General features: G+C 44.2%; 1 protein-coding gene across 1 annotated transcript in view; it reads right to left on the bottom strand.

Moving 5' to 3' along the window:
* Window positions 1-24,190, bottom strand: part of GALNT16 (polypeptide N-acetylgalactosaminyltransferase 16) — a 71,054-nt gene that overhangs the window by 29,071 nt on the left and 17,793 nt on the right. Inside the window, exons 2-3 of the mRNA XM_005149243.3 lie at window positions 7,714-7,889; window positions 5,302-5,400 (exon numbers count right to left, since the gene is read on the bottom strand). Coding sequence (XP_005149300.1) covers window positions 5,302-5,400; window positions 7,714-7,889 — 275 coding nt within the window. The remainder of the gene's footprint in view (window positions 1-5,301; window positions 5,401-7,713; window positions 7,890-24,190) is intronic.

Genomic DNA, 24,190 nt, shown 5'->3' with positions numbered 1-24,190 from the left:
TAAGATGCATCATTGATGGCTTTGCATACAAAAGTTTCTTCAGTTTGGATGAGTTTTCTGCTGTTTCATACAGCAAAATCCTGACTGCTCAGTATCACATCCCACTCTATTTCAGATTTCTGCTGCTTCATACATCTCTGAGAGTATTTGTATTTTGGGTTTGTATGTCCGCAGATGACTGAACTTGCATTTTTCAAAGCTGAACCTCATTTGTTTCTCTTGGCTCATGCTTTTCTGGTTATTCCAGCATGGTGGGGTGGAAAGTGGGTGCTATCCCTCTTTGCAGATATAACTGCAGCTTCCCCCAGCATAGCCATCATCTACATATTTTACAGACAAGGCTGGCCTGCACTGAAATGCTTGTCTGTGCAAACTCAATACAAAACATAACCAATCCAGACAGGCTGCATCCTGCAGCATTATGGCTGTAAAACAGTGTTCTACACCTTCTCCCACTAACTTGACTATTGGCAATGCTCACATTCTCTCCACAAGTTGCAGGTCTTCCAACCCAACATAACCAGGGAAGAAAAGAAAGCAAACACTTCATTCTCTCTTCCTCACCTGTCCACCAAGTCCCCAGTAGAGAGAAAACACTCCTCAAGGAGTTCACAGCTAATTGTTCAATGCCCAGCTCTTCTCTCAGCTCTGCAATAATTTGCTGTGGATCCCAGGGAAAGGTACTTAATCTTCTTCCCACTTTGTCTTGCTTGTCTTTTTAACAAGGAACATAGTAATCCTAGCATCTCACTTCAGTGAGATGCAGAGACTGGCATGACAATCCATTACTATTAGGCACAGAATGCTATTAGAATTCAAAAGTCCAAATGACAATTGCCTTTTACAGCAGAAACAGATTGTTCTCCCCTGATCCCATGGATTCCCTACTCCTTGCCTTTTCTCACAGTATCAGTGTCCTTACACTGTTGCATGACACCATGTCAGCATTGCCAATGAGTTTCTCTCCTCTGCTAATACGTCCATTCCTCATCAGCTCACAGATAATCTCCTACATTCCAATGTTAGCAGAGAAGCACCTTTTTTTTCCCTTGCTCTATAATAATCTCCTCTTTTGCCATTATTTAAGTTGTGATTGTAATGAGTTGCTATACCAAATGCTCTAGCACTATGACAGCATCCTTTTAATTAGAATTTGTACAGGCTGCCTGCATAGACACTGACAGCTGTTCAAGTCCATTGACCTAAAGCCTAATTATTCACCTTCGCATTTGCACCAAAACCAAACAGTCCCTGCAATACTTACTGAAATAAAAAATAACAAGAAGAAAGGGACCATACAACAAAGCAGTTGATTTTCCCTTCTGCAACAATAGTCACTGCAGCAGAAGTGATTGTATTGCTTAATAACTAATCAGACAAACATCAATCACACAAAATGCCTTTTGATTGACAGTTATTTCTGAAGAAGAGCAGGATGCCAAGCGAGTAACTGGTGTTAATAGTGACAGATGTCCTGCTGAGGAAAAGTTATCATGCAGGCAAGCAGCTCTTGACTGACACACTTCTCCTGCAGGACCAAAGATGCCAGCAACAAGCCATTTGAACTGGCATATTTACAGGTTCTGGTGGATAGCCCATTCCTTTTTGTTTTTCCCTACTCTCCTTCTTACTCTCTTGCTGGATATATTTAACCAGTTGTCTCCCACTACACTGAAAATAAATGAATAGTCTGAATGACTCCCTGCATGGGGCCATAGGATCTGGGTCAGCATGGCCTATTGGTGTGCTGGCCTGGTCCTTTGGCAGCTTTCAGGCTGGGCAGCAGGTCCTGATGCCCTTGCCTAGGGCAGAGGAGGAAGAGGGCTGGAGCCCACAGCAGCAGGCAGGCACGCAGCACATGCTGCCTCTGGAGACCAGGAGAGACAAGTGACAGGATGCTGGAAGAAGGATTTATTTCTCCACAGAGTCACTACTCTATTTTTTCCCTCTCCCTCATACACAAACATCTCTCCCATCCTCAAGTAGCAACAGCAGCACATCACTCCTATTCCTTCTATCCAGCAGCAGAGATCTCAGGGGCAGAAGGGAGAGCTTGGCAACTGCTGAGCTGCCAGAGGTGCTTATGTGAGCCTTTGTGTGCATACAAGCAGGTGGGGGTTAGCAAGAAGGGTCTGCAGATCAGGGTCTGGCCCCTACAGCTGCTGTGTTTAGATCATACTGAAATGAACAGTGATGCAGAAGTCTCACCCATGAGTCACTTCCCAAGACCAGCATTACCACTTAGCTGAGTTACCTTGCAGAGCTGTCAGAATAACACAGTAAGACAGTATCTGACTCAGGGGAGCACATACAGGCTCTCAGAGTTTTAATTTTACATAAGTTCAATAACAGTACCCTTTTCATATATTTCTTCTAAGAACTTCCCAGTGTTTTACCGATGATGTTTGAATGCCAAAATTTAGGCACTCAATAGCCATGCTTGCAAAGATCTCAGATATGAAAACTTCAACTGGTAGTACATATTCTGCTCACCTCTAAAGATTGGGCCTCTTAAAGGTTTTCAGCCATAGAATATTTTGCTCTTAGTGCTGCTTATTTCCTTCAGTTGGCCTCTTCCACCCCCACTTCTTACAGCATTCCCTTAGCATAATTACGATAACCAAACTTGGGAAGAGGCCCATAACAACAGGAATCATATTTAACTTTCACCAGATGCATCTCAAATGTTCAATTCTAATTATCTAAGTAATCATGCCCTACCTGGTTTAAGAAACCTCTTATGGATATAGAAATAATGACTAGCTGCAAGCCTGACTAGTCAGCAGGTAAGAAGGCAGTGCAATTTTATGCCTCCTGTTGCTTAATATCACTATGGTTCTCTGCAGACACACAGCCAGGTCATAAAACCAAATAGAACAGAACAGTCCCTTTGATAGCTGTCTTACCCCAAACTAATTACACAGTATTTGGTGCATTGTCTGTGTATGTGAATTGAGCAGTAATTACATACACAACAGTAACTCAGCCTGGCATTCAAATGTGTTTTGCTGAAAGACAGGACTCTCAGGTTACAGAAGAGGTCTTGAAGACTACCGTGAAATCTTCAGCTCCCTCTGTAACATCGGTGTCAACATACAAGGGAGACTTAGTTTTATGCCTCTTCTATCACTACAGCCATGACCTGAGCCTTCACCTCTGCATGGTGCCTCAAAGACAAGGCTGCTAGCTGAGGCTTGGTTGTGTGACACTGAAAATACTCTAAAGCCCAAGAAGAATTCATCCTTTGGGATCCCTTGTCAGGCAGGGATAAATCATAGATACTTCTGACATTTGATGTAATCAAGGAGTAAAACAATCACATGCACTGGCTATAAACCATCTTGTAAAGAGGAGTCCAGCTGTAACCAGAGGCCTGGGAGGAAATGCCATCCACCCCACCATTCACAGCAGAATGCAGCCAGTTCCTCCCAACAGCACTCCTTCAGTGGCAGCAGGACTGCAGGGACCAATCTGGAAAGATGGGTCATCCATTTTTCAAGGTCTTTTTGGGGGGCTCTGGGTTGCAGGAGACCACATCTGAGAAACTGGTAATAGCACATCTTGAAAGCTGCGTCCATTCAGGGCTTCCCAGGACAAGAAAAAGTGGGACATGCTGAAGCAGGTCCAGTGAGCAACCACTAAGACAAGAGTCTGGAGCATCAGATGCATGAGGTGAAGTTGAGAGAAATGGGGTTGTTTAGCCTTGAGAAGAGAATGCTCAGAGAGATTGCAGAGTCTCCATTCTTGCAGATACTAAAAAATGATCAGGCATAGGCAAAGGCAACCTACTCTAGTTGACCTTACTTTGAGCAAGCAATATCTTAATGCATCAGCAACACTCATCTGCTCATTAGTACACCTCACCTCCATAGGATCCGGGTATCAGTCTCTCTCTCTATGCATTACTGCTGCTCTGAATATCATCTTAACTGGCATCTGACTATTTGATTGGGTGCCCTGAGATTTTCTTAAGGATCCTACTACCATGGTTTCTGAACACCTGTTTACTGTCTGACCTTTGCTGTCATTGGCAGAAATCTCCTCCCGTTGCCCTAGCAGCACTGTGGTTCCAAACAAATCTGTTCATTTTCTGATCATTGGCTCTGTAGAACTCATTTTACGGTTCAAATGAAAAGGAAATGATAGAGGTAAAAAGGCAAAATGTGTTAATGCAGTATATAGAGGTCTCTGGAAGCACAGCAGCACCAAACGCGGCAGACAGAAACCCAGCCTTGTAGCCATAAGGCCAACTTGGAAAAACCTGTTATTTATTCACGAAGCACATTTCTCTAAGCCCACAGGATATGTCAGGGGAAGAAGTAGTGATGATGAATAATGCATTTGTTAGTGATAGCGTCAGCTCAACCTTCTACCAGGACAATTCACTCTTCCTTCAGCCTCCACAGGCTGTTCTGGGCCCACTTGCAGGCTTTAGAGACCCTTTGAGAAATGATCTAAAAAGTCAGAGAGGGCAGATAGCATTTTTGTCTGTAAAAACTAAAATGAAAAGAACCTTCACAGGTTCTGCAGGGATGATGGAAGTGGGGGAGGGTGAAGGAGCACCTGGGACATTGCTTTCTGGTACAGATAACTGCATTCTTCTGTCTACCTGGGGATGCTGACATGCCCTATGCCACCTATTTACTCGGTTAGATTCGCCTCAGATATGAGGAGACACAGGTACAAGATAGCAAGTGTCTTTCAGGTTCGGCAAAGTCTGTGTGCAAAGCCCAGGGAGCATCTGGTGGACCATGAGTTGCAGCAACCGCTTAGCAGCAACTGCTCAGACAACAAGGGCTCAGTCCCCATGAGACTTGAAGTTCATCACCTTCTGCCTGAAAGACTTGTGAGCTGCCTCACTGAGCCAGCCCCAGCTCCTGTAACATGTGCCCTAGCAGGGAGCAGGCTGCTTATTCCTGTTTATGGAACACACTCCCTACCAAGCCCCATTCCTTAGCTACAACTAGCAACACACTGTGTCCCCTTTGGCTCCCCCTCACTCTTCCAATCCAAGCTCTATTTCCACCTGTGGATGCAGGCCCAGCAGCCCCTTTTCTGCTACCAACGGTTCTCCCCATAGAGGCTATATAGTGGCTAACTGCAGATATCCTGTCTTTGAAGATACACCCACAGTGCCAATCCAAGCCCCTGACCTGTCCTAGTAGGCCAACTCTAAGGCAGACCACATGCACTTGGGGAACTGCAGCCACCCTGCTTGGCTAACTGCTGTAAAAATCCTAGCCCTCTACCAGTGCCCTTCCAGACACCATCATTTGTGCCCAGCACCCTTGCTGAACTCACCTCTTCACTGTGCGGAGCAGGGTAGAGCGCGCCTCATTGTGGAAGGTGATGATGAGACTGGTAGCTGGCAAGTCTGTGTCATAACGTACAGAAGTGCACCTGCAACACAGAGGAGCAGAAGTGTAAGACATCAGCCAAATGCAGCCAATGCAGCAATGTACCTAGAGCTTCTAACGGAGAAGAGTGTAGTATGCTAAAATCAGAAACAGCACAGTCGAGCTGCAGCAAGGGAGGCCTTAGCAGCTCCTGCACCAAGGCTGGCAGAACTTTAAAAGAACTGTACTTGATGAAAGTCAAAGTTTGGAGTCTGTGATACCTAAACTCAAATGCTGCATGCTTAGGGGGGCATATGGGGTTTTGTGGGGAACAAAGTTTCTACATCTTGGGCTCTAGTCCCTGGATTCATCTGCAATTCATGTAAAATCTTGTTTATTCATGCATAGGGCATGTACACGCTAAGGATGCATGGAGCTAGCACACAAAGGCATCACTGTATAAAGCACTTCAAATTCTTTGGACATTGGGCTTAACAGAAAGGTAAACACTGTCTAGTGCTGTGATTTGCATCAAGAAGTTGTAGAAGTTCAACACTAATACCTCAGCTGGCAATGGAAAGCAATTCCTCTCACCTTTTCATCTGACAGTGTAATGTTAGGTGCCTACACTCATTCCCATACTCAGAATCAAGGATTGGTTGCACCAGGGCTGCATATACCCTGTAGAGAACAAACACTTGGGGAGAACATCTCACAGATGTGAACCCTGGACCCAGCTGTGGCAGATACTAAGAATGGCAGATTTGGGCTGATCTGCTCCTCCAGATCTCTCTCTCCAGACAGAGATCTGCTCCTCTGTCCTCTCTAAGAAGACAGAGTGTCTGTCTTCTTAGCTTCAAGCCACTGTCAGACAGACGTCAGTGTGCACTAATTGTCTGCCCAATGAAGAGCAACTGAAATTGTGGCCTAATGTGTTTAACAGCTTAAGGCCACGCATAGCATAGACTGAACCCATCCTTGGGGGAAATACAATTTAGTTCTTACAACCGCTACCTGTACTTTCACATTTGCTTACTCTTCTTTTACGGCTATTACTAACCTGTTACTATTCTTATCATCACATTCAATCCTACTGGCTTATGACTCTTTCATTGCAAGATTTTAAGTGGACTGCAGTGTCTTTCAGCAATTTTAACACATATAAAGAAACCTTGATGAAGAATAAAGTGGAAAACCTGAGACCAGACAGGAGACATACCACATTTATTATTATTGTTTTAAAACAGCTCCATGAGGTAATGCATATAAAATGTGTTAGGCATCAGGAAGTGGAAAAGCAGAAAAGGCTGGTGTATATGTTATTTGGGGAAGTCTTCTGAAAAACTCAGCATTATTACAGCATCACAGAGGACAAGGACAAAGTTTGTGCTTGAAAGTGGACCCTTTCTTTGCTTTGGATCAAAACCTAGCTACGTGCTAGGTCAGAGGAGCTTGTAGGATGTGTAGTAAAGTATGCCAACCTTTGCTTAGGTGCCTGAAGAAAAAGTGACATATTAGGGACCTATTGATCCACCCACTCCTTAAATGGAGAGCCAGGTCTATCCGTGACACATAGATGGCGTTTCCTCAAACCAGTCTAACACTTCCAGGGACAGTGATTCCACCACTTCCCCGGAACAGGCTTCCCTCCTAGGCAAGTGGTAGAATCACCATCCATGGCAGTGTTCAAAAAACATGTAGGTGAGGCCCTGGTTTAGTGGTGGACTTAGCAGTCCTGGGGTAAACGATGGACTTGTTGATCACAGAGGTCTTTTCCACCCTAGTCCTATGAATCTCTTTCAGCTGAAGGTCTCCACGCAGCCTTCTCTTCTCCACGCTCAACAGCCCCAACTTTCTCAGCCTGTCTTCAGATGGGAGGTGCTCCAGTCCCCTGATCATCCTCATGGCCCTCCTCTGGACTTGTTCCAACAGTTCCATGTCCTTTTTATGTTGAGGACACCAGAACTGCACACAATACTCCAAGTGAGGTCTCACGAGAGCAGAGTAGAGGAGCAGAATCACCTCCTTTGACCTTCTGGTCATGCTCCTTTTGATGCAGCCCAAGATACGGTTTGCTTTCTGGGCTGTGAGCGCACACTGAGGCCAGCTCATGTTCAGTTACTCATCGACCAACACCCCCAAGTCCTTCTCCACAGGGCTGCTCTGAATTTCCTTTTTGCCTGGGATTGCTCTGACCCAGGTGTAGGACCTTGCACTTGGCATGGTTAAACCATGAAATCCAGGAAAGAAACAGATCAATACTGATGAAGAAAACCCCCAACCATCCTTTGTCAACATTGCAGAACAATATGGGAGGGGGCAGTGGCCTCCCCACACCAAGCAGCAGCCACTGCCTGGAGCAAGGGTTGCACGGTACCTGTAGTGCCTGGTGTCCCTAATGGGCCGATCACTGCCAAGTTTGTCACTCTCTAGCTGATTAAAAGCATGCTGGCGGTAGGGGTCTTCTCCAGCCTTCAGCAGCTTTGAAGACAAGTAAGCCTTCTCATCAAAACCTCTCTTGCTGTTCTTCTCTCTCTGGGGAGCCCTTGTCATCTAGAGCAGAAACAACCATCAGAGCATTAGGGAGAACACCCAACTCATGTTTAGACACAGGTAATATATTCAGACACACAGACACTAAAGCAGCTTGTTTTCCACACCTCTGGAAGTGGCTAAGGTAAAAGGGAAGGCAGGACAGGCAAAAGCTTGGGAAGGAAAGCAGGAAATAAGCACTATAGATGTAGTGCTATAATTGCCCTCTCCAAGGAAAATCACAGGCCTCACTATCCTTACTGACTGAGCTTGGGATGAAACCTGCTGCTCCTGATAATGTAGGTAGAGCCAAATTCACTTTAGCACTTGTCGCACAGAATGTGCAAGATCGCAGCCACTTGGAAACCCTTCCAGGCAGCACAGGTTTGAAAGCAACTTTCAGCCAATGTGGCAGAAACATGGTATTTTGAAGAAAAACAGCTTCAGTCTTTCTCAGAAGAAACATCTCTTTCGGCAATCACTATCACATACAAACATATAGAGAGCTGATTTCACAGGTTCTCTGCTGTGCCTTGCCCAGCTTTGTCCACTCCCACAGAAGTCCATGATAAAGCTGGAAGCTGCATGTGACTGTCCCCAGTCCCACACAAGAGCTAAACCACTTGAGCCATCTCTCTTTTCTCCTAATTTTCTGTTAGCTTCCCTAGGCCACAGACTCAGTGCAATGCCAGCCCCTGAAGACCATTCACTAGGGCCACCAGCAGGGAGGACAGGCACAGCTGTAGCCCATGCTGAACTCTTAGATACAAGATTCTGGCTGGAAAGAAACTAGAAACTGCAAAATACTGGCTTCTAAAGCAATCATGATTGTTTCTATAGTAAAAGTATAACATATTGTCTATGGTTTATTTGATAAACCAAATCACGAAGAAGCCATAAAGTGCTACCAGCTTTTTGTACAACGAAGTGCTGGATGGAACTCCCTAAAACTGCTGGGAAAGATGGATTCTGGTACATTCACATCTCATCCAAAGCACTGGATAATCCCCAGATCTTGAGATCATTCTCTGTAAAATAGCCCTCTAATACTAGACTCAATCACATTTCTCCTTCTACTATAAGGCTCCTTTTAGGAATTTTAGAGGGCAAGAGACCAGGCAGTGGTCCCCAGTATCACACAGGGTTTTGGATGAGCCACCTCAGTGGGTTAGGAAACAATTCAAGAGATCCAGCACCATGGGAAATTCCTTAAGCAGAAGAAAGCTTAGAAGAAGAAACATCTCTGCACCTTTTTTCAGGAAGGGCTACCCTGCAGTGCAGACAGGCATAGGAGAGCCAGGCAGTTGAGTAAGATTATGGCAAATGAATTCAGTGTAGAGAAGTGCAAGATAATGAACATTAGAAGATACAAATTCAATTACTCATGTATACTGATGGATTTCAAACGAACCGTGACCTCTTGGGTTACAGATCTGACTGTCCCCATGGACATCTCAATGAAGCTCTGAACTCAGTCTGCCGAGATGGGAAACAGCAACCTGAAAGCAGAGAACTCCTGCAGAAACGCTGCAAACACTTTGATACAAAAATTAATGACAGCTCAGCAGCCACGGCCAGAGTGCAAGTTTTGCCAAGCTGGTCTTTGGAAGGAAGCTACTGGAGAGTGAAGACGAAGTAAAGGTTAGGACTATTCCATTTGGAGAGAAGATTAATACAGTGAGGCAGAAAAAAAAGTGGCCCATAACATTATGCCTGATGCAGCCAAGGTCCGATTGACTCTCAGGTGTCCCTTTCCTGCATACAAGAATGAGGGAAATGACCTTTCACAGTTAAAAAAGAAAAAGTGCACCACTACTTTCAACACAAAGAAGTTTATTCAACTGCTGCACAGCCAAGCTGCTGCATACGGGTTTACCCCATACAGCTGATTTCACAGCCTGCTGCCTAGACTCTCCCTCGAAAGTCTAGTTTTCAGTACAAGGAGGAAAATAATTACTTTTGTACCTCCCCACAGCAGGGCTCAGGGCAGGACTTGGCAGCCAGGGATCATCCTACACACCAGACAGGAGTAGGGCAGCTGGGGAGGCATCAGGGCAGGGCACATGGCTGGGCAGCACAGGGTTGTGGAGAGCTGAGAGCCCCTGGGGTCCTGGGCAGGGCTGGGGGAGCCTCAAGGAGTGGGCAGGGACAGGAAGGTCTATTAGGGTCCTCAGGGCCATGACACACCTAAACTTGAACTTTTAGGGGTAATTTCTCTAGATGCTACAGTTCACACGTTATTTCTACATCAGATTTATAAAGTGGAAAGAGCATTGGAAATTAATTGCCAGTTAAGAACAATTCTCACTTTTATCTCAGCCAGTATCAATTTGTGCTCTGTTCAAACAGGGAGAAGGGAGGATTCAGGGGATGATAGCTCAGAGAGCCTAGCTTCAGCTTCCAGAAAGACAGCTAATCAGCAAGCAATCAAATATCAATCTGTGAGCACCAAGAAGATAACAAGGTAATAAATAGGAGCCAACTGAGATTTGTCAAAGAGCACATCATGTCAGACCAACCTAATTTTCTCCTGCCATGGAGTAATCAGTCTTAAGGGTGTGGAGGAGCAGGAGACAAACACATCAGGACTTTGGCAAGGTTTTTGATAGAGACTGGTAAGATATTATCATTAGCAAGGTGGAGAAATAGTAGTCTAGATGAAACTACTGCAGAATGAGTGTAACTGGTTGGAAAGTCACTGTCAGGGCAGAATTGCTAGCTGTTCACTGTCAGAACAGAAGGGCTATCGTGAGAGCCGGCCTTAGGGTTTTGCTCTTCTAGATCCAGTGTTATATAGTATTTTCATAAGTACTTTGGATATTGAGACAGCATGCTTGTCATATCCATCAGAAATTCAGCAAAAATGTCAGACATGTTTGGAAACAGCATTAGAATTCAAAATTATCTAACACACAGAAAAAAAACCCCACATCTGAAAACAATAAATACCATTTTAGTAAGGGCACCATAGACCTCTACAGTTCATCATGTCGGTGTTAATACAAAGCATGGCAGGAACAGCAAGGTAGCAGCTCCTCAGAAAAGTCCTAGATACTATAGCTCATTATAAACCACACAACAGCAATGCCAGATTAAGGGAAGAGAGCAAACAGCATCACGAATGGAGCCCAGAGAGAAACAAGCCTGGCAAAGCGAATATAAAACTTACCTTTAAGGACTGACTTGCTTTATCAGATTCTTTTCCTAGAATATAGATGGTCGGCTATGGGACATCTATCATTATTAATTCAAAACATACTTGACAGAAGCAGCACAGGTTCTCTAAGAAATAAGTAGTCAGTCCCCTGCCAAATCCTCTGAGGAGGGAGACTGACATCCACCCCCTTTCTCCTCTCCTTTCACATTGACACCTGTCACTTCAGGAGGAGGTCAATATAAACACATATGACCTTCAGGCATATTAAAGACACAGCATGTATAGCTGAATGCAGGGTCAAGTCTTTTATCACATGAGCGGGACAGTCCATACCCATAAATTCTTCATTTAGCTACACACCATATACCTCCATGCCTGAGGCTGGAACTACAAGTGGGAGTTATGGGAACAGAAAAGCCCAGTTCCTTCTGACTGATGCACTGTGATAGACCAAAAAGAAAATTGCTACATGAAAGCAGAAATAAATAGGCACTAGAAATGTGAGTGTCTAAAACTCCTTTTCAGTAACAGAATGGACTAAGATCCTCTTCTGCTGTTGAAAGCACCTTCTTATTTGTGTTTTGACATGGTTCAAGAGACCAGAAACAACTCAAGTAGTGAAATTAACTGTGTAAGCAAGGGATTAACAGAAAGGAACTAATGCCACGCACATCTATGAAAACTTGAGGGCCTCATTTTTCAACTAGCACTGTGATACTCCTCCAGTCCTTATCACTTGTGAAATAGCAAGGCTATAATACCGACAGTGCCACTCACCTCTGTGCATTTTCACTGTCTGTCATTGGACACAGGCACCCAGCTCCAGTATCTTGCAAACAGCCACACTAAACCAGAGCAGCTGGGGACTTTAGGGTCCTAAGATACCTTTTTGTAGCAGCAGGCCTGGGCAAGTGAAAAAGGGATAGCCATACTGCAGGGGTCAGGAGGAATCATTACTTACTGGAGTAAGGTGTGCAAAACTTCCAAAGGCAAGTGTAATTAACCATTTTACACTCACTGTAAAATTAGTCCAACAGCAGTTTTGTATGACAGGACATATACTTTGCAGCTCTGGCATATCTTTCTCACAAAAGTTTAGAGCTAATACAACAAATGGAGCAGGGGACTGCCAAGCTTCTCTTTTGGTTTAAGCTCCTTTTCATGATCATGTCAGCTCTGTCAAACTCCAGAACAGATATGCAATCACAAACCATCCTCAGTGAGTATCTTTAGCTGGAAGAACTGACCAACCAGGAAGGTCTAATTGATGAATATAGACACAAAACAAGCCAGGGAGTAACAACCTTGCCAAACCTTCCTCCCTGTTAAGGCCATCTTCAATTCATCCTGCTGCCACAGCCACAAATACTGCCAGTGCCATCACCCCAGCCCTGCTAGCACCTCCCTCCCACCAGTCCTTCAAGTCCACCCTGCTCTCAGCAGACATTTCCCTACTGAACTGGTTTAATGCCAGCTTCAGCCCATTGGATTGCTGACTGAGCAAATCCTCTTCCCTCATAGCAAAGATCAGGGCTCAGTCACCTCTGTAAAACACAGGGGAGCCACTGGGGCTGCACCCTATGACATTTTGCTCCATGGGCTCACTCCACTTGCTCCACAGTGCTGTTCCAGAGACATGAAGGCAAGTCCCAGAGAAGACAAGAACACACAGCATCATTACTAACAATCAGATGTGGTGGTGCTGTGCAGTGGGGCAGTGCTTGGGAATGTTAAGAGATAGGTGCTGCTCAGCTCTGTGACCCATATGCTGGTACATGGATGGGCTATGCATGGCACAGAGCACAGCTGAGAGCAGCAACAACTCCCAAGGAGCAAGCTGTTCTTGATGGGTTGAATATGCAAGATAGCATTTCTTGAAGGCCTGTTGCCAAGAGGATTTGTTTTAGAGGGTGTGTTGCATTTCCAGTTGGGTTTAGGAATCCCAGTGCACACAAAGCTCTTGTTATGTCTCATGAAATAGTCTGTATACTTCTCTGGAAAACTACTCAAAAGACTTTAATAGAAAAGCTGTGCCTGACAGCACAGGGCTTATTTTATTCATGCTTTGTTTAACTGTGTAAATTAATTGTAAATGTGGTTTAGGAACCATGCTCTTATGGAACTTCTGCTATGAAATGTTAATAAAAACTACCACAGTTAAATAGAACCATATCTGTTCTTCAAGAAGTGCAAGTGCTGACAGAGGAGCTCAGAGGCCGCTCTGAATGTTTGGTTTGTATCTTGCACAAACTGGAGTAACACAATGGAAGCAGTAAAGCTACTTGAATTGATCAGCTCCCACAAGCAGCTAACAGGGCATAAGAGTTTTTCTACTGCCATCAACACTGGACAATCTCGAGACATGCTGCCAGTTCCAAACTGAGCAGGAGAGACCAGTGGTGAGCCCCCAGCAGAGGCTATTTTCAATGTCCTCTGGGAAAAGGCCATGGTTACCAGCTCAGGGTTCCTCCAGGCCCTGTGAAAGAGCTGTGTTTGCAGGGGATGGTGGGAGTGAGAAGCAGGGAAAGCCTGCTGCTTGCCCAAGGTGCCTCGACACCTCCCTATTCTTTTCCACTGTCTCCTGGCATTTATTGTCTTCTGTGCATGCGGAGATAACCGCCAGCTCTGCAAGACTGCATCTCTGCTCTCTTTTGTTTTAGGCCCAAGAAACTTTCTCTCTATCCCTGCCTCATGGCTGGGAAATCACAGGATTTCACCAAATACTTTATTTTGTTCTTCTCTTCCTTCCTCAGTTTTTCCAGGCATTGAGCTGTTGACAGGGAGAATGTTCTCAAGCATCTGGCCTGAAAAGGTAGAAATTCTGCATAAGGCAAGAAAGGAGATGCAATTATTTTTCTGTGTCTGGTTTCCACAGCAATGTTCTCCCCCTACTCATCAATTTTGGATGCTACTTTCAGAGCCTCTTCCAAGAGACATGGAAGGTGGCACAGCATTTTCCATATTACTGCTTACATCCCGGATGAGGTGAACATCACACTCTCTTATGATGTCTGTCACAAACAGACATGGATTGTTAGTGTGGAGAGTTTAGAAACAGGATATTCCTGACTTATAGGTCACAGCAGAGTGTTGACAGACAAGGCTTGACCGGTAAGTTTCAAGTAGACTTGCCGTGGTTTGACAAGCTGGTATTTCGGAAGTTTTGGGGAGGAAAGCAGGCAACGCAGGAGAGGAGAACCGTGTGATGGAACTTTACAAGGGGGAGCAGCAAAAAGAAAAACAAACCCAAACCCAAAAGCAATTAAGTTAGTACCTCTTGAACAGCGGTTCTCTGATAGCTTCACACACCACTCCCCACATCCAATTTCTCAGCATACAGAAAGGTGGTGTCTGTCCTGCCACAGTCCCAGCTCCTTGCTTTCACATGTAAGAATTACAGCCTTGCTTCTGAGGAAGCCAAGTGGCCTCTGCTTAATGATGCTACTTAGCCATCTTTTTAGTGAAGCTAATGAAGAAGCTTCCTTCTTGTTATATTTACCCTTATCCTGCATGTCCTTGTCTACAGGAGGGAAGAGATGCTTCCAGGAAGCACATCTGGATCACTATACCCAGGTCTATGTATAGGAACATGGGCTGACAGCTGGGGAACAGCCAAAAGTAAGTAGCACACAGTGCACAAGCACCAGCACCACAGCACACATCAGTTGCATTCATTTTGCAGACAGCAGCCCTGGGGAGTATGGGGTACAGGCTGCCATGCAGGTTATATGAGCTCAACATCAGACTGCATGCAAACAAGTCACTTCCACATGCAGTGACTGGCTTTAGTACGAACTAAACTCTCTCCACCCCCATGCAGATTAGCAATCCATACATAAATCATGCCAACTTGGATTTCCCTCTGAGTACAGTCCTGGTGTATACTAATTGTAGAATAATAACCTGAGAAGCTGGAATTTATTATACAACCTCATGTGTGACAGGTGTAGAATACTAGCAGTTATCATGCTTTACTGCTGGCCAAGACACATATAGTATATATAGATATAACATATAGCAGATGACTTCTATAAAGTATGTCCATCTTTGACCCAGCTATTTAATCCTGAACAGACCTTGAGCAGTTAGCAAAGGCTGGATCCTACAAAGTTCTCTAGCTCAGCAGCCCAGAGGCAGGAAGACATTGCCCATAACTACAGGGAGGGGACATGACGCCCTGGAGCATCCTTCTAGTCTTTTGTTTTGGGGAGTCTTGAGTAAAGCAAAGCAGTGGAAGCCAAAAGGATTTCAAAGATAGATGCCTGAGGGCATTTTCTTACAAACAGCTCTGAGGAAATCTAGACCCTAGCTGAAGTGAAGCAGTTGACAAGGCCTATTCCTTTCCTCAGTTTGAAGTCTAATGCACACAGATGTCCGTTATACAGAACTGGAAAACTATGAACATTCTTGGTTTTAATATATTTATGACATGCATATACATTGATTTTGTATAAACATCCGCATGTCCAGATACATATACATCTGGCTTCTACATTCATTTGATCTTCATCTCATACCCTGGAGTTTGAGCTATTTATACCCTATTTGACAAATTTTGTTGTGACAGGAACACTGCCATTTTTGTTGATAGAAACCTTTACTCTTTCATATTTTTCTCCAGGAGAAAAACAATGTGGAGGAAAACCCTGGAAAACAGTGATGGAATGGTTTTCAAAATTACTGAATACCAGCTTGAGAGAGGAGTGTGAGGCCTGTGGGGATTGGTTGTTCCTGAAACAGTACTTGTTTTCCAAGCACACCTCTCTCCATCCGTAAATATGCATGATAACATCTGGCATCAAGAAGAAGACAGACATGACAGTACACTATTTGAATACCTAAGGGACTAGGCAATTCGTGCTTGTACCCACACCAAAACAGCAGCATTGTCAGAAAGAGATCCCAAAGGGTAGCCTCTGGAAATGAAGGATTTGTACAGAGAAATGATGGTCACATGGACATGAAGCTGTCTGCATTCAGACATCTGTTTAGTATCACACGGCAAACCTCCTTAGCAAAAGCCATCTAGGTTAGTTGCTGTATATAGGAATACTGCTCTGCTAAAGATTATATATACACAGTTTGTAAAAGTGTGTTTTGAGGTCCTTTAGAATAAAAAAGGCACTATGGGAAGCTGCATTTTTTTTTTCCTGGGGAAAAATATCCTAGTCTTTGTATGCCCTGGTCTCCAAGTGATTTTGAATTGTTAAAATAAAGAAGAAAAATGAGCAATGTTTTGTTATTTGTCTTCTAAGTGCTAGATGCTCAGTGGTCATTTAGGCATTTCCTAAACCTTGATTTATAGCACCTGTATCATGACAGACTGACATGCAGTATTTGGCATTACCTGAACCTTGATTTATAGTACCTGTATCATGACATACTGACATATAGTATTCTGAATTAAGACAAATAATATCCTCCTGATTGCCTGGTAGAGCTATGAAGCCAGTAAAACAGTTCGGATGAGGGTGGTCTAAGTCTTCATTAAACATATCGGTCACATAAATTGTACCTCTATTCCCACTCCTCCACTTACACTGTCTGAACAGATGCAACATATGCGCCTCCTGTTCTGATGTGCTAATCTATTCCCTCTGAACTCAAGTGACCTACATTCAGCCTTTTTCTCCCAGTGAATCACAACTGTCTAGAGTGACAGATGCTGCCACAGATAATTTCACGGAGGAGAAAGCAACTTTAAACCTCATAAGCTGCTAACATAGTCAGCAGTTACCCGAGTTACCCAGTGGACTAGTTACCCAAGAGGTGCGCAGAGGTCAGGTAGCACTGAGGACTGGGCACTGCTCACCCAAAGCATTAAAATGCTTAATTATATTAAGATTGGGGCTCATTTTCTTTGCCTTCAAGATCATGCTGCAAGGGCTTTTTGCTAAGGCTAGAGAAAGGAAGTTGGATTGCCTTTTTAATCATTCATCCTCGAGAGTTAGAGCTTTAAACCAGGATTAGAAGATTAAGAATAAAATAGTGTGGGTTTGCCACGAGCCAACATTCACATTCTGCAGAAATACTGTGCACGTGTGCAGCTGAGCCAGGAAGACAAGGGGACATTTCACACTGCCACCAAGGACAAACCCAGCCCCACAGCAGGAGGCAGGAATCTCTCCCCACTTTCCAGCAAGGAAAGATTTTTCCCCAACATGCTTCTGTAAGTAGATCTTGCTCAGGCAGAAAGGATTTTGAATATTACCCAATTCCTCATCAACTCTCTTCTCTCTCCCCATGTTAATTACCAGATAGATGCAGCTACAGCTTCTCACAGATGGCTGCACCACGCAGGTGGGAAGCACAGCACATCCTGCAGACAGAGCCAGGTGGCAGACTGGCCTCAGGAAGCCACACTCCTGCCTTTGTGCCAGCTGGGATACCATGCTGCTCCTGGAGCTCTTCCTCACACTAGCTTTGGAACATCACATAGAAAGGCTCTTGACAGGACTTGCTGGTTGAGAGTTAGCCTGTTCCAGTCCAAAAATGCCACTTGTCTGTAAACCAACAACCAAACTAACATTTAACAGGGTGACTTATATGTAACTCCTCATGCTGCTGTTGAAGCCTGACCTGGTTTTTTAGAGAAGTTCAAGAATGACCTTCAGCTTACAATGCAGACTTGTATTTTGGAGGTTCTAAGCGTTCTGTAGTGGCGATAGTGATGGATCCATGATTTATTACAAAAATGAGTCCTTCTGCACAAGACCTTGTTCATTCTCTGCGCATTCAGCCCTGAGGCATGCAACATTGTCTTCTAATAGAGAAAAAACTCATTGTCTATTTGTCAGTAAAGATTTGAGAGTATCAGGCTGTTGGCATTTTTTTAGGAGCCAAACAATGTTCCATTTTAATGGATTAATTTTTCAGTTACTGCATTGCTCCAATTCCAGAACTCAGCAATCAATTTGAACTGACAAGACCCTCAGAGCCACGCTCTGCTCCTGCTTGGGTCTCCATTTGCAAAGGCATTAAATTCACTTCCCGATAGCAAATTTAATCAAGGATGCGTACCAATGAAGAATCATGCAACGGGCTCATATATGCCTGTCAAATAAGAAAAAAACCTGTGTTATGCTACATGGGCCTCTTTCATTGTAGACTTTAATCACATTATTAACAGAGGCCACCACAACAGCCTCTCTGCTCTGCCATTTAGTCACTGTCAACAAGGAAAGAGCTGGGCTCATACAGAAGAGCAGAACCACTGAAGTGGGCATCACAAGAACACATTCAGGACAGGTATGGTCAGAAACACTGCTCAAGGAAACACAGTTCTCCCCATGCACAAAGCACCGTGATCCCTTGGCTCATTCTGCAGGTGCAAGCTGCGGCAAAACAAAGTCAATGATTGTGATGAGCAGCAAGAATCTTTAAAATAGATTACTCTATCAATCCCCATCCAATACAAAAGGCAGCCATCACCTGACTCCACGCACGCAGTGCTCACAGTCCTGTTGTGAGTCGCATGAGGATGCAGCTTTTAGGTTCCACTGTTAGGAGAACTCACAGCGTTTCTTTTGAAAGGATAATTTTTGCCTTCATGGTTGCAGAAGAGAAACCTGGATACCTAGAAATTCAAAACCCATAAGGTGAAAGTAAAGGACATAAAACTTGATTTTCAAATGTCTGAATGTTTGTGGTCAGCAATAACACTGCCACAGAAACCTTAGATTTTTGGCCTGGGTAAACCATAGGTCTGATCAGGCAGATTATGTGAGCTGCTGGTTTTGAGTTCATTTTTTAAATGACATGCCTGACATTTTTTTCCATATCTAGTCAGGTTTTGCCCAAATTTCATTTTCAGAAAGCTCCCAGAGCCCTGTAGCCTGGTCTCCTTTTCCTCACACCACATGAAGACTGTACTCCTGATAGCTTACCTCATCACACCTGTCTGGCTCACAACCCAGCCACCAGCTCAGCAGTTGCCACTCTGTGAGCAAGTTTTCAAACTCAAAGCTCATGCAATGCTGGTAACAAAAACATGGGCGCCCATTTCTGACAGCTGGGGCTGTGATGCTAACCTTTTGCTTCCCATAGCACAACTCCAAGAGGACATCAGTGCCCTGATGGTCAAAGAATCTTGCCTGGGCCTTCAGCATATCAATGAAAGCTAAACTAAACACATTCAGTCCTGTCCCAGCTCCATGAAAACCATAGGGTTGCTCACGAGGATGAGCTCTGCTCAGTGAGATCTGCTGTTCTCTTCTCTGCCAAGAGCTGCATGAAGCCCAGAGCCTTTGTTTGTGTTTAGAAGAACACAATGTAAAAGTCTAAATGTGCTGTAAATTACTAGTGAAATCCAGTGGCAAAATTCCCAGTGACATCAGCAGGACAGGATTTCAGCCACAACAAAAATATAAACAGAGAGAAACAAGCACACAGAGAGCACTCATTGAGGCCCCAGTTTTCCTCTGTCTTTCAGTTTTTCACACTCATGATTTTATTATGAGCTATTGGTAAAATCAAACTGCTTAACATACCGACCTTCTCCTTCTTCCAGATCTCTATTTGCCCTGGAAAATAGCTTATGTTTAGAAACAGTTTTAACTAATATGTTGTTAAAAAGCCATCATTACCCAGAAGACAAATAATATATACATTTGTAGCTGGACGTTGCAGTGGCAAGATAAAGATTAAATGTAATACAGCTTGTTGGAGACATGGGGTCTGTTAAACAATTCATTTTCTCCCAAACAGAAAAAGATGTTGAGACATTCTTCACATTTCTGGCTCACTCTTGTTGGGCTTTAGCATTTCTGGCTCCAGAAGGGAACTCAGATATGAGTGAACATGAACAAAGGAAATATGCTGAGAGGCTTGTTCTAAGTAGGTTTAAAAATATTTCATAAAACTAAAAGCAGAGCTGTGGTTGCAAGAGTGGGGACAGACAGCACCAAAGATATCACAGAACAGACAAAACACACACCCCAAAACAGAAAACCAGCCACCCAAAAACTTGAAGGAACTGTTATAGACAGGGAACAAGATGCAGGAGGCCTACCCTTACATGAAGTGAAAGGTAAATGTGGAACAGGAATTAGCCTCTAGTTCTGCATTACAGAGTATGTATGGAATAAGCATTTCATATTGTAGCTGGTTGGATGTAAAAGGTATTCTCTATAATGACTCTGAACATGATAGAACTATGGACCAACAGCTCCCAGGCATTGTATTCACCTGCACACCGTACTGCAGGCAAGTCTTTCCCTGCCATGCTGCAGTAGGTCTGACCAGCAGCACACCCAATGCTAATGAAGAGCAGCACTCTTCAGCAGAGCAGCACCTCCTACTGAAACCACAAACAAACGAAAGAGAAAAGGGTTTAACAGTTCAAATCTGGTTTTTGACCAGCACAAAGGCAGCTGCTGGGGAGATCTCTGCAGCCACAGGGTGTGAGCCAGAGCACGCACAGCAGCTCTCCTGCCCGCAGAGTCATGTTCATGGCTCAGGATCCAGTCAGAGGCCAGGACAGAATTTGTCTTTCTTTCTCCCTAATTAACAGATGCTTAAGCAACATGAGCTGATGAAGAGGCTCTTCACTATCTGCCAATGGATATATCACTTTATACAGCTTTTGCCCCTTCCCCCTCAAACCAATATTAAAAGGAATATTTAAGGTTGTAGAGTCAAGCACACAGCAAAGCTATGTGCATGCATGTCCACTACAAGCATTAAATGGCAAGACTGCACATAATTACATGCCAACAAGCACCCTGACACAGGAGACTGAGGTCCTTGGAGTTCTTCCCTGGCTTCTCTGAACCACATGTGAAGTAGAACAGAAACAAGCAGCATTCCAAAAGTACCCAGATCAAGTCACTAGTGATATCTCACACTCAGCAGCTTCAACAAATTTGAAGCTTGAAGTGGCAGTCAGGAAGAATCAGCCTGCAAGTTGGTACCCATGGGAGTCAAAGCAGCAGCAAGCCAGAAATTCCTTCATTACAAGAAGCAGCTTCCTTTTCAGGATCATCCCTCTGAGGGCTGCAGAGAAACAAGACCTCTTTTAGGAGAAGGCATTTTGAGGTTTTTTCTCCTCTTCAAATTCATGCCTTCTCAGGACAGGTCTTCTCTCAGGAAGCCAAGGTCTTCATAGACCTCATGGTCATAGCAAGGTGCCCTACACCTCTGTAACTGTCCTGGTGGAAGCTCCTACCTTTTTTCTCCTGTCCTATTGCCCAGTACTGTTGTGTTTTTTGGGAGATGCTTGTGGAAGGGAAGGTGGCAGAGTTACCAAGACACCCCATGATTTAGAAGGCCTTTGAAAGAACCTGGTCCATCTCAGCCAAAAACTCAAAGCTCTCTGCTGCTGGTACCTCCACTCCTACTTCACTGATTTTAACACTGCCCATAACAGAGTGAAAATGGAGAACAAGAGTGAAAACAAAGCAAAACCTAGAGCCACTGCACACACAGCTAAACTCCATGCCAGGGAGGAAGCTGAGCTGTCATTGAACATGCTGCTGGAAGCTGCAAATGACACATTATATGCAAAATGAACTTGTCCTCTACAATTAGTCAAAGTCCTCCCAAAACCTGATAAGAGGCCAAGACATTCTTGAACTCAAAAAGCAGGATATTCCAGCGGTAATCCCATAATCAACAATTTCTGATCAGCCATAATAGTGTTGGCCCCTCACCTTTCATTGCCTGGATGTCTAGCAAACAAGCAATGACAGACACACACTAACTGCTCCTAGCCTGCCTCAAGCAGAGGCAGCAGTAGGTGTCATATTTGGAAAGATCCCGTGGTGTCATAAACCCACTGTTGCTTCCTTTTACAGCGCCATTTCTGTCTCTGACTGCATATGCAACCACCAGGGCACAGGCTATAAAGCCCAAGCCTGCAGCTGATACAGAGATATGTCTACATTTCTAGATGTTTGTTACCATAGCAATACCATAGTAATTTTTAGTTTGTTTTGATGCTTTTGTTTTTTTAATACTAGGTTTTTATCCAGTGCAAACAGAGCCAGTTCCCAGTTATGTGAGAAGGAAATCAACACTTGCAGTGTACTGCACAAGCAACAGGGCCTGCTGCCTGGAAGCAGGACACTGAGAGGAGATGTTCAGCTCCTGCCTCATGCCCTACTGTGATTACGGGACACAGCCCACTTCATTCACCAAAGCCATTTCTGATGCCTGCACACAGCACGGTGTTGCTATCTACCCACGCTGTTGAGTACCACATTACTGTGCCTCCTTACCTCCTCGGGAGCTCTTGTGATTAGCTTTTCTCAGAACAAGCATCAGATGAGTATCCACTTTCAGCTTCTTCCCTAAACAGCTCAGCCAAAAGTAGCTTACAAGACAAGAACAAATAAGGTAAATCCAACTTTTCCTTTAGTGCTATAGTCTACTTCCAGGGTCTGGTAATGATCTACAGAAGCCTACAAGTATAATAAGGGTGTTTTCCAGACCTTCCATATCAACATACATTGGTCAACAGCTTGTGTTTCAGCCTGTCACTCATAGGTTATTCCAAAGAATCTGAAAAAGATGAAACAAGTTGACTCCCAGACATTTACTGCTCCAAATAGCACTAAGTGTGGTCATGTTCTGTCAAGAACACCCAAGGGAGAATCCTTCCAGAAGCAGGAAGAAGGGTACCCTTTTGCCACAAGCTTTTACTTTTATTTTTAAAAAGGAATAATTTGGGAAAGCTGACCCTTTATCAACCAATGCCTTAACTAGATGGAGCAGAAGAAGAGCTTAGCAGCACACTCCTCATTAGAAACCAGCAGTTAGGTTAAACAACAGAAAACTGTCTCACAGCATCAAATCTTTGTCAGGTGTGTACATCATAAGCTGGAGTGATTTTGCACTGATTTGCTAGGCCTGCACGCCACCCATCTCTGTATGCTGGCTCACAGAGGATAACTGTCCAGTACTGTTCCTGCAAATGAACAGTCAGTCCTGCAGCGCAAGCAGTAGAGGATTGTACAGCAAAGCTAAAGGCCTGGAGATGATATGTATCTGTCAGTCATGCCAAACCACAGAATGAATAATTTTATTAAAGAAAATCAGAAACCTATTGTTCAAAAGTCCACTGATCTTTAATTATAGATTAAGGAAGGCATCATGTTTCTCTGCAGAAAAGTAAGTGACCTTCCTCACCGAAAGCAAAATTGTAGTGTGTGATGGACTGCTTCAGAAATGGTTGCCTTGGAGAGAGCAATTGACACAGACTATGCACCCTGGTGAAGGCAATGCAGTAGCAATTTATATCTCTACATTAACCAGTGTCACACAATTCAAATCCTGCTGTGACAGATCTGAAACATGATGATAGGTGTCAAGAGAAAAGAGATACCTATCTCAAGGAGGTGCATTAACATGGGAATATGGGAACATCTAACAATCTCATGGGTTGAGGTACTACAACTTCACTTCACCGCCACAAGCAAATGCTCATTTATTGCTATTTTACTCGATGGAGTTGAAAGTGCTTCACTAGTTTTAGCTGGTGGAGCCTCAGCTGCAATGCTCACAGATCACCTCCCACTAAAGAGAGCTCTACAGGCTGCAAGTCACTGCTGCCCTGGTGCATCAGAGGATGCACACAGGAGTCATCCCATCCTCAATAAGCCCACCCTCACACAAGAAGGGACTGTAACCTGGCTCATCCCCACTCTTGGATGCCAAAGTCCTGCTGAGGGATGCCCCAGACAAGAGAAACCCCAGAGGAAGAGGGGCAGCTGTGTTCTGGAGCCACCTGCCACCAGCCCTTTCTGCAGAATAGCTGTGGGGCTTTTAAAAGGTGTCCGAGATGGACCTTTGCTTGGCAGGGACAGAAGTGCACTAGCTAAACTGATCAGGCTTGGTCTCTTATTAGGTAGGTATGTCAGCTCCCTTGGTATATACAGGGAGGCATCCCTCTGACCTCCAATGGTTTTGCTCAGGTTAAATGGCTTGTCACTATTTTCATTTATACTTCACAGCAGCAGGAAAAACACTATAGATGTGAATCACTATTTTAAACAAAACAAGAAAATAATTACAAATATGATGAAAATCTTCTGTACAAAAAAAAAATCTCCCTAAGTTATAGCAATTAAAATATCATTACAGCATGCACTCATAGCTGGGCTGCAACATGAACCTCAAGGCTGTCAGTATACACCCACACAAGTAACACACACACATCTCCCAGACA

The sequence above is a fragment of the Melopsittacus undulatus genome, chromosome 4 (assembly GCF_012275295.1).
Source record: "Melopsittacus undulatus isolate bMelUnd1 chromosome 4, bMelUnd1.mat.Z, whole genome shotgun sequence".
Lineage (NCBI taxonomy): Eukaryota > Metazoa > Chordata > Aves > Psittaciformes > Psittaculidae > Melopsittacus > Melopsittacus undulatus.
The sequence above is the reverse complement of the archived record's forward strand: the minus strand, read 5'-3'. Positions and strand labels throughout refer to the sequence as shown.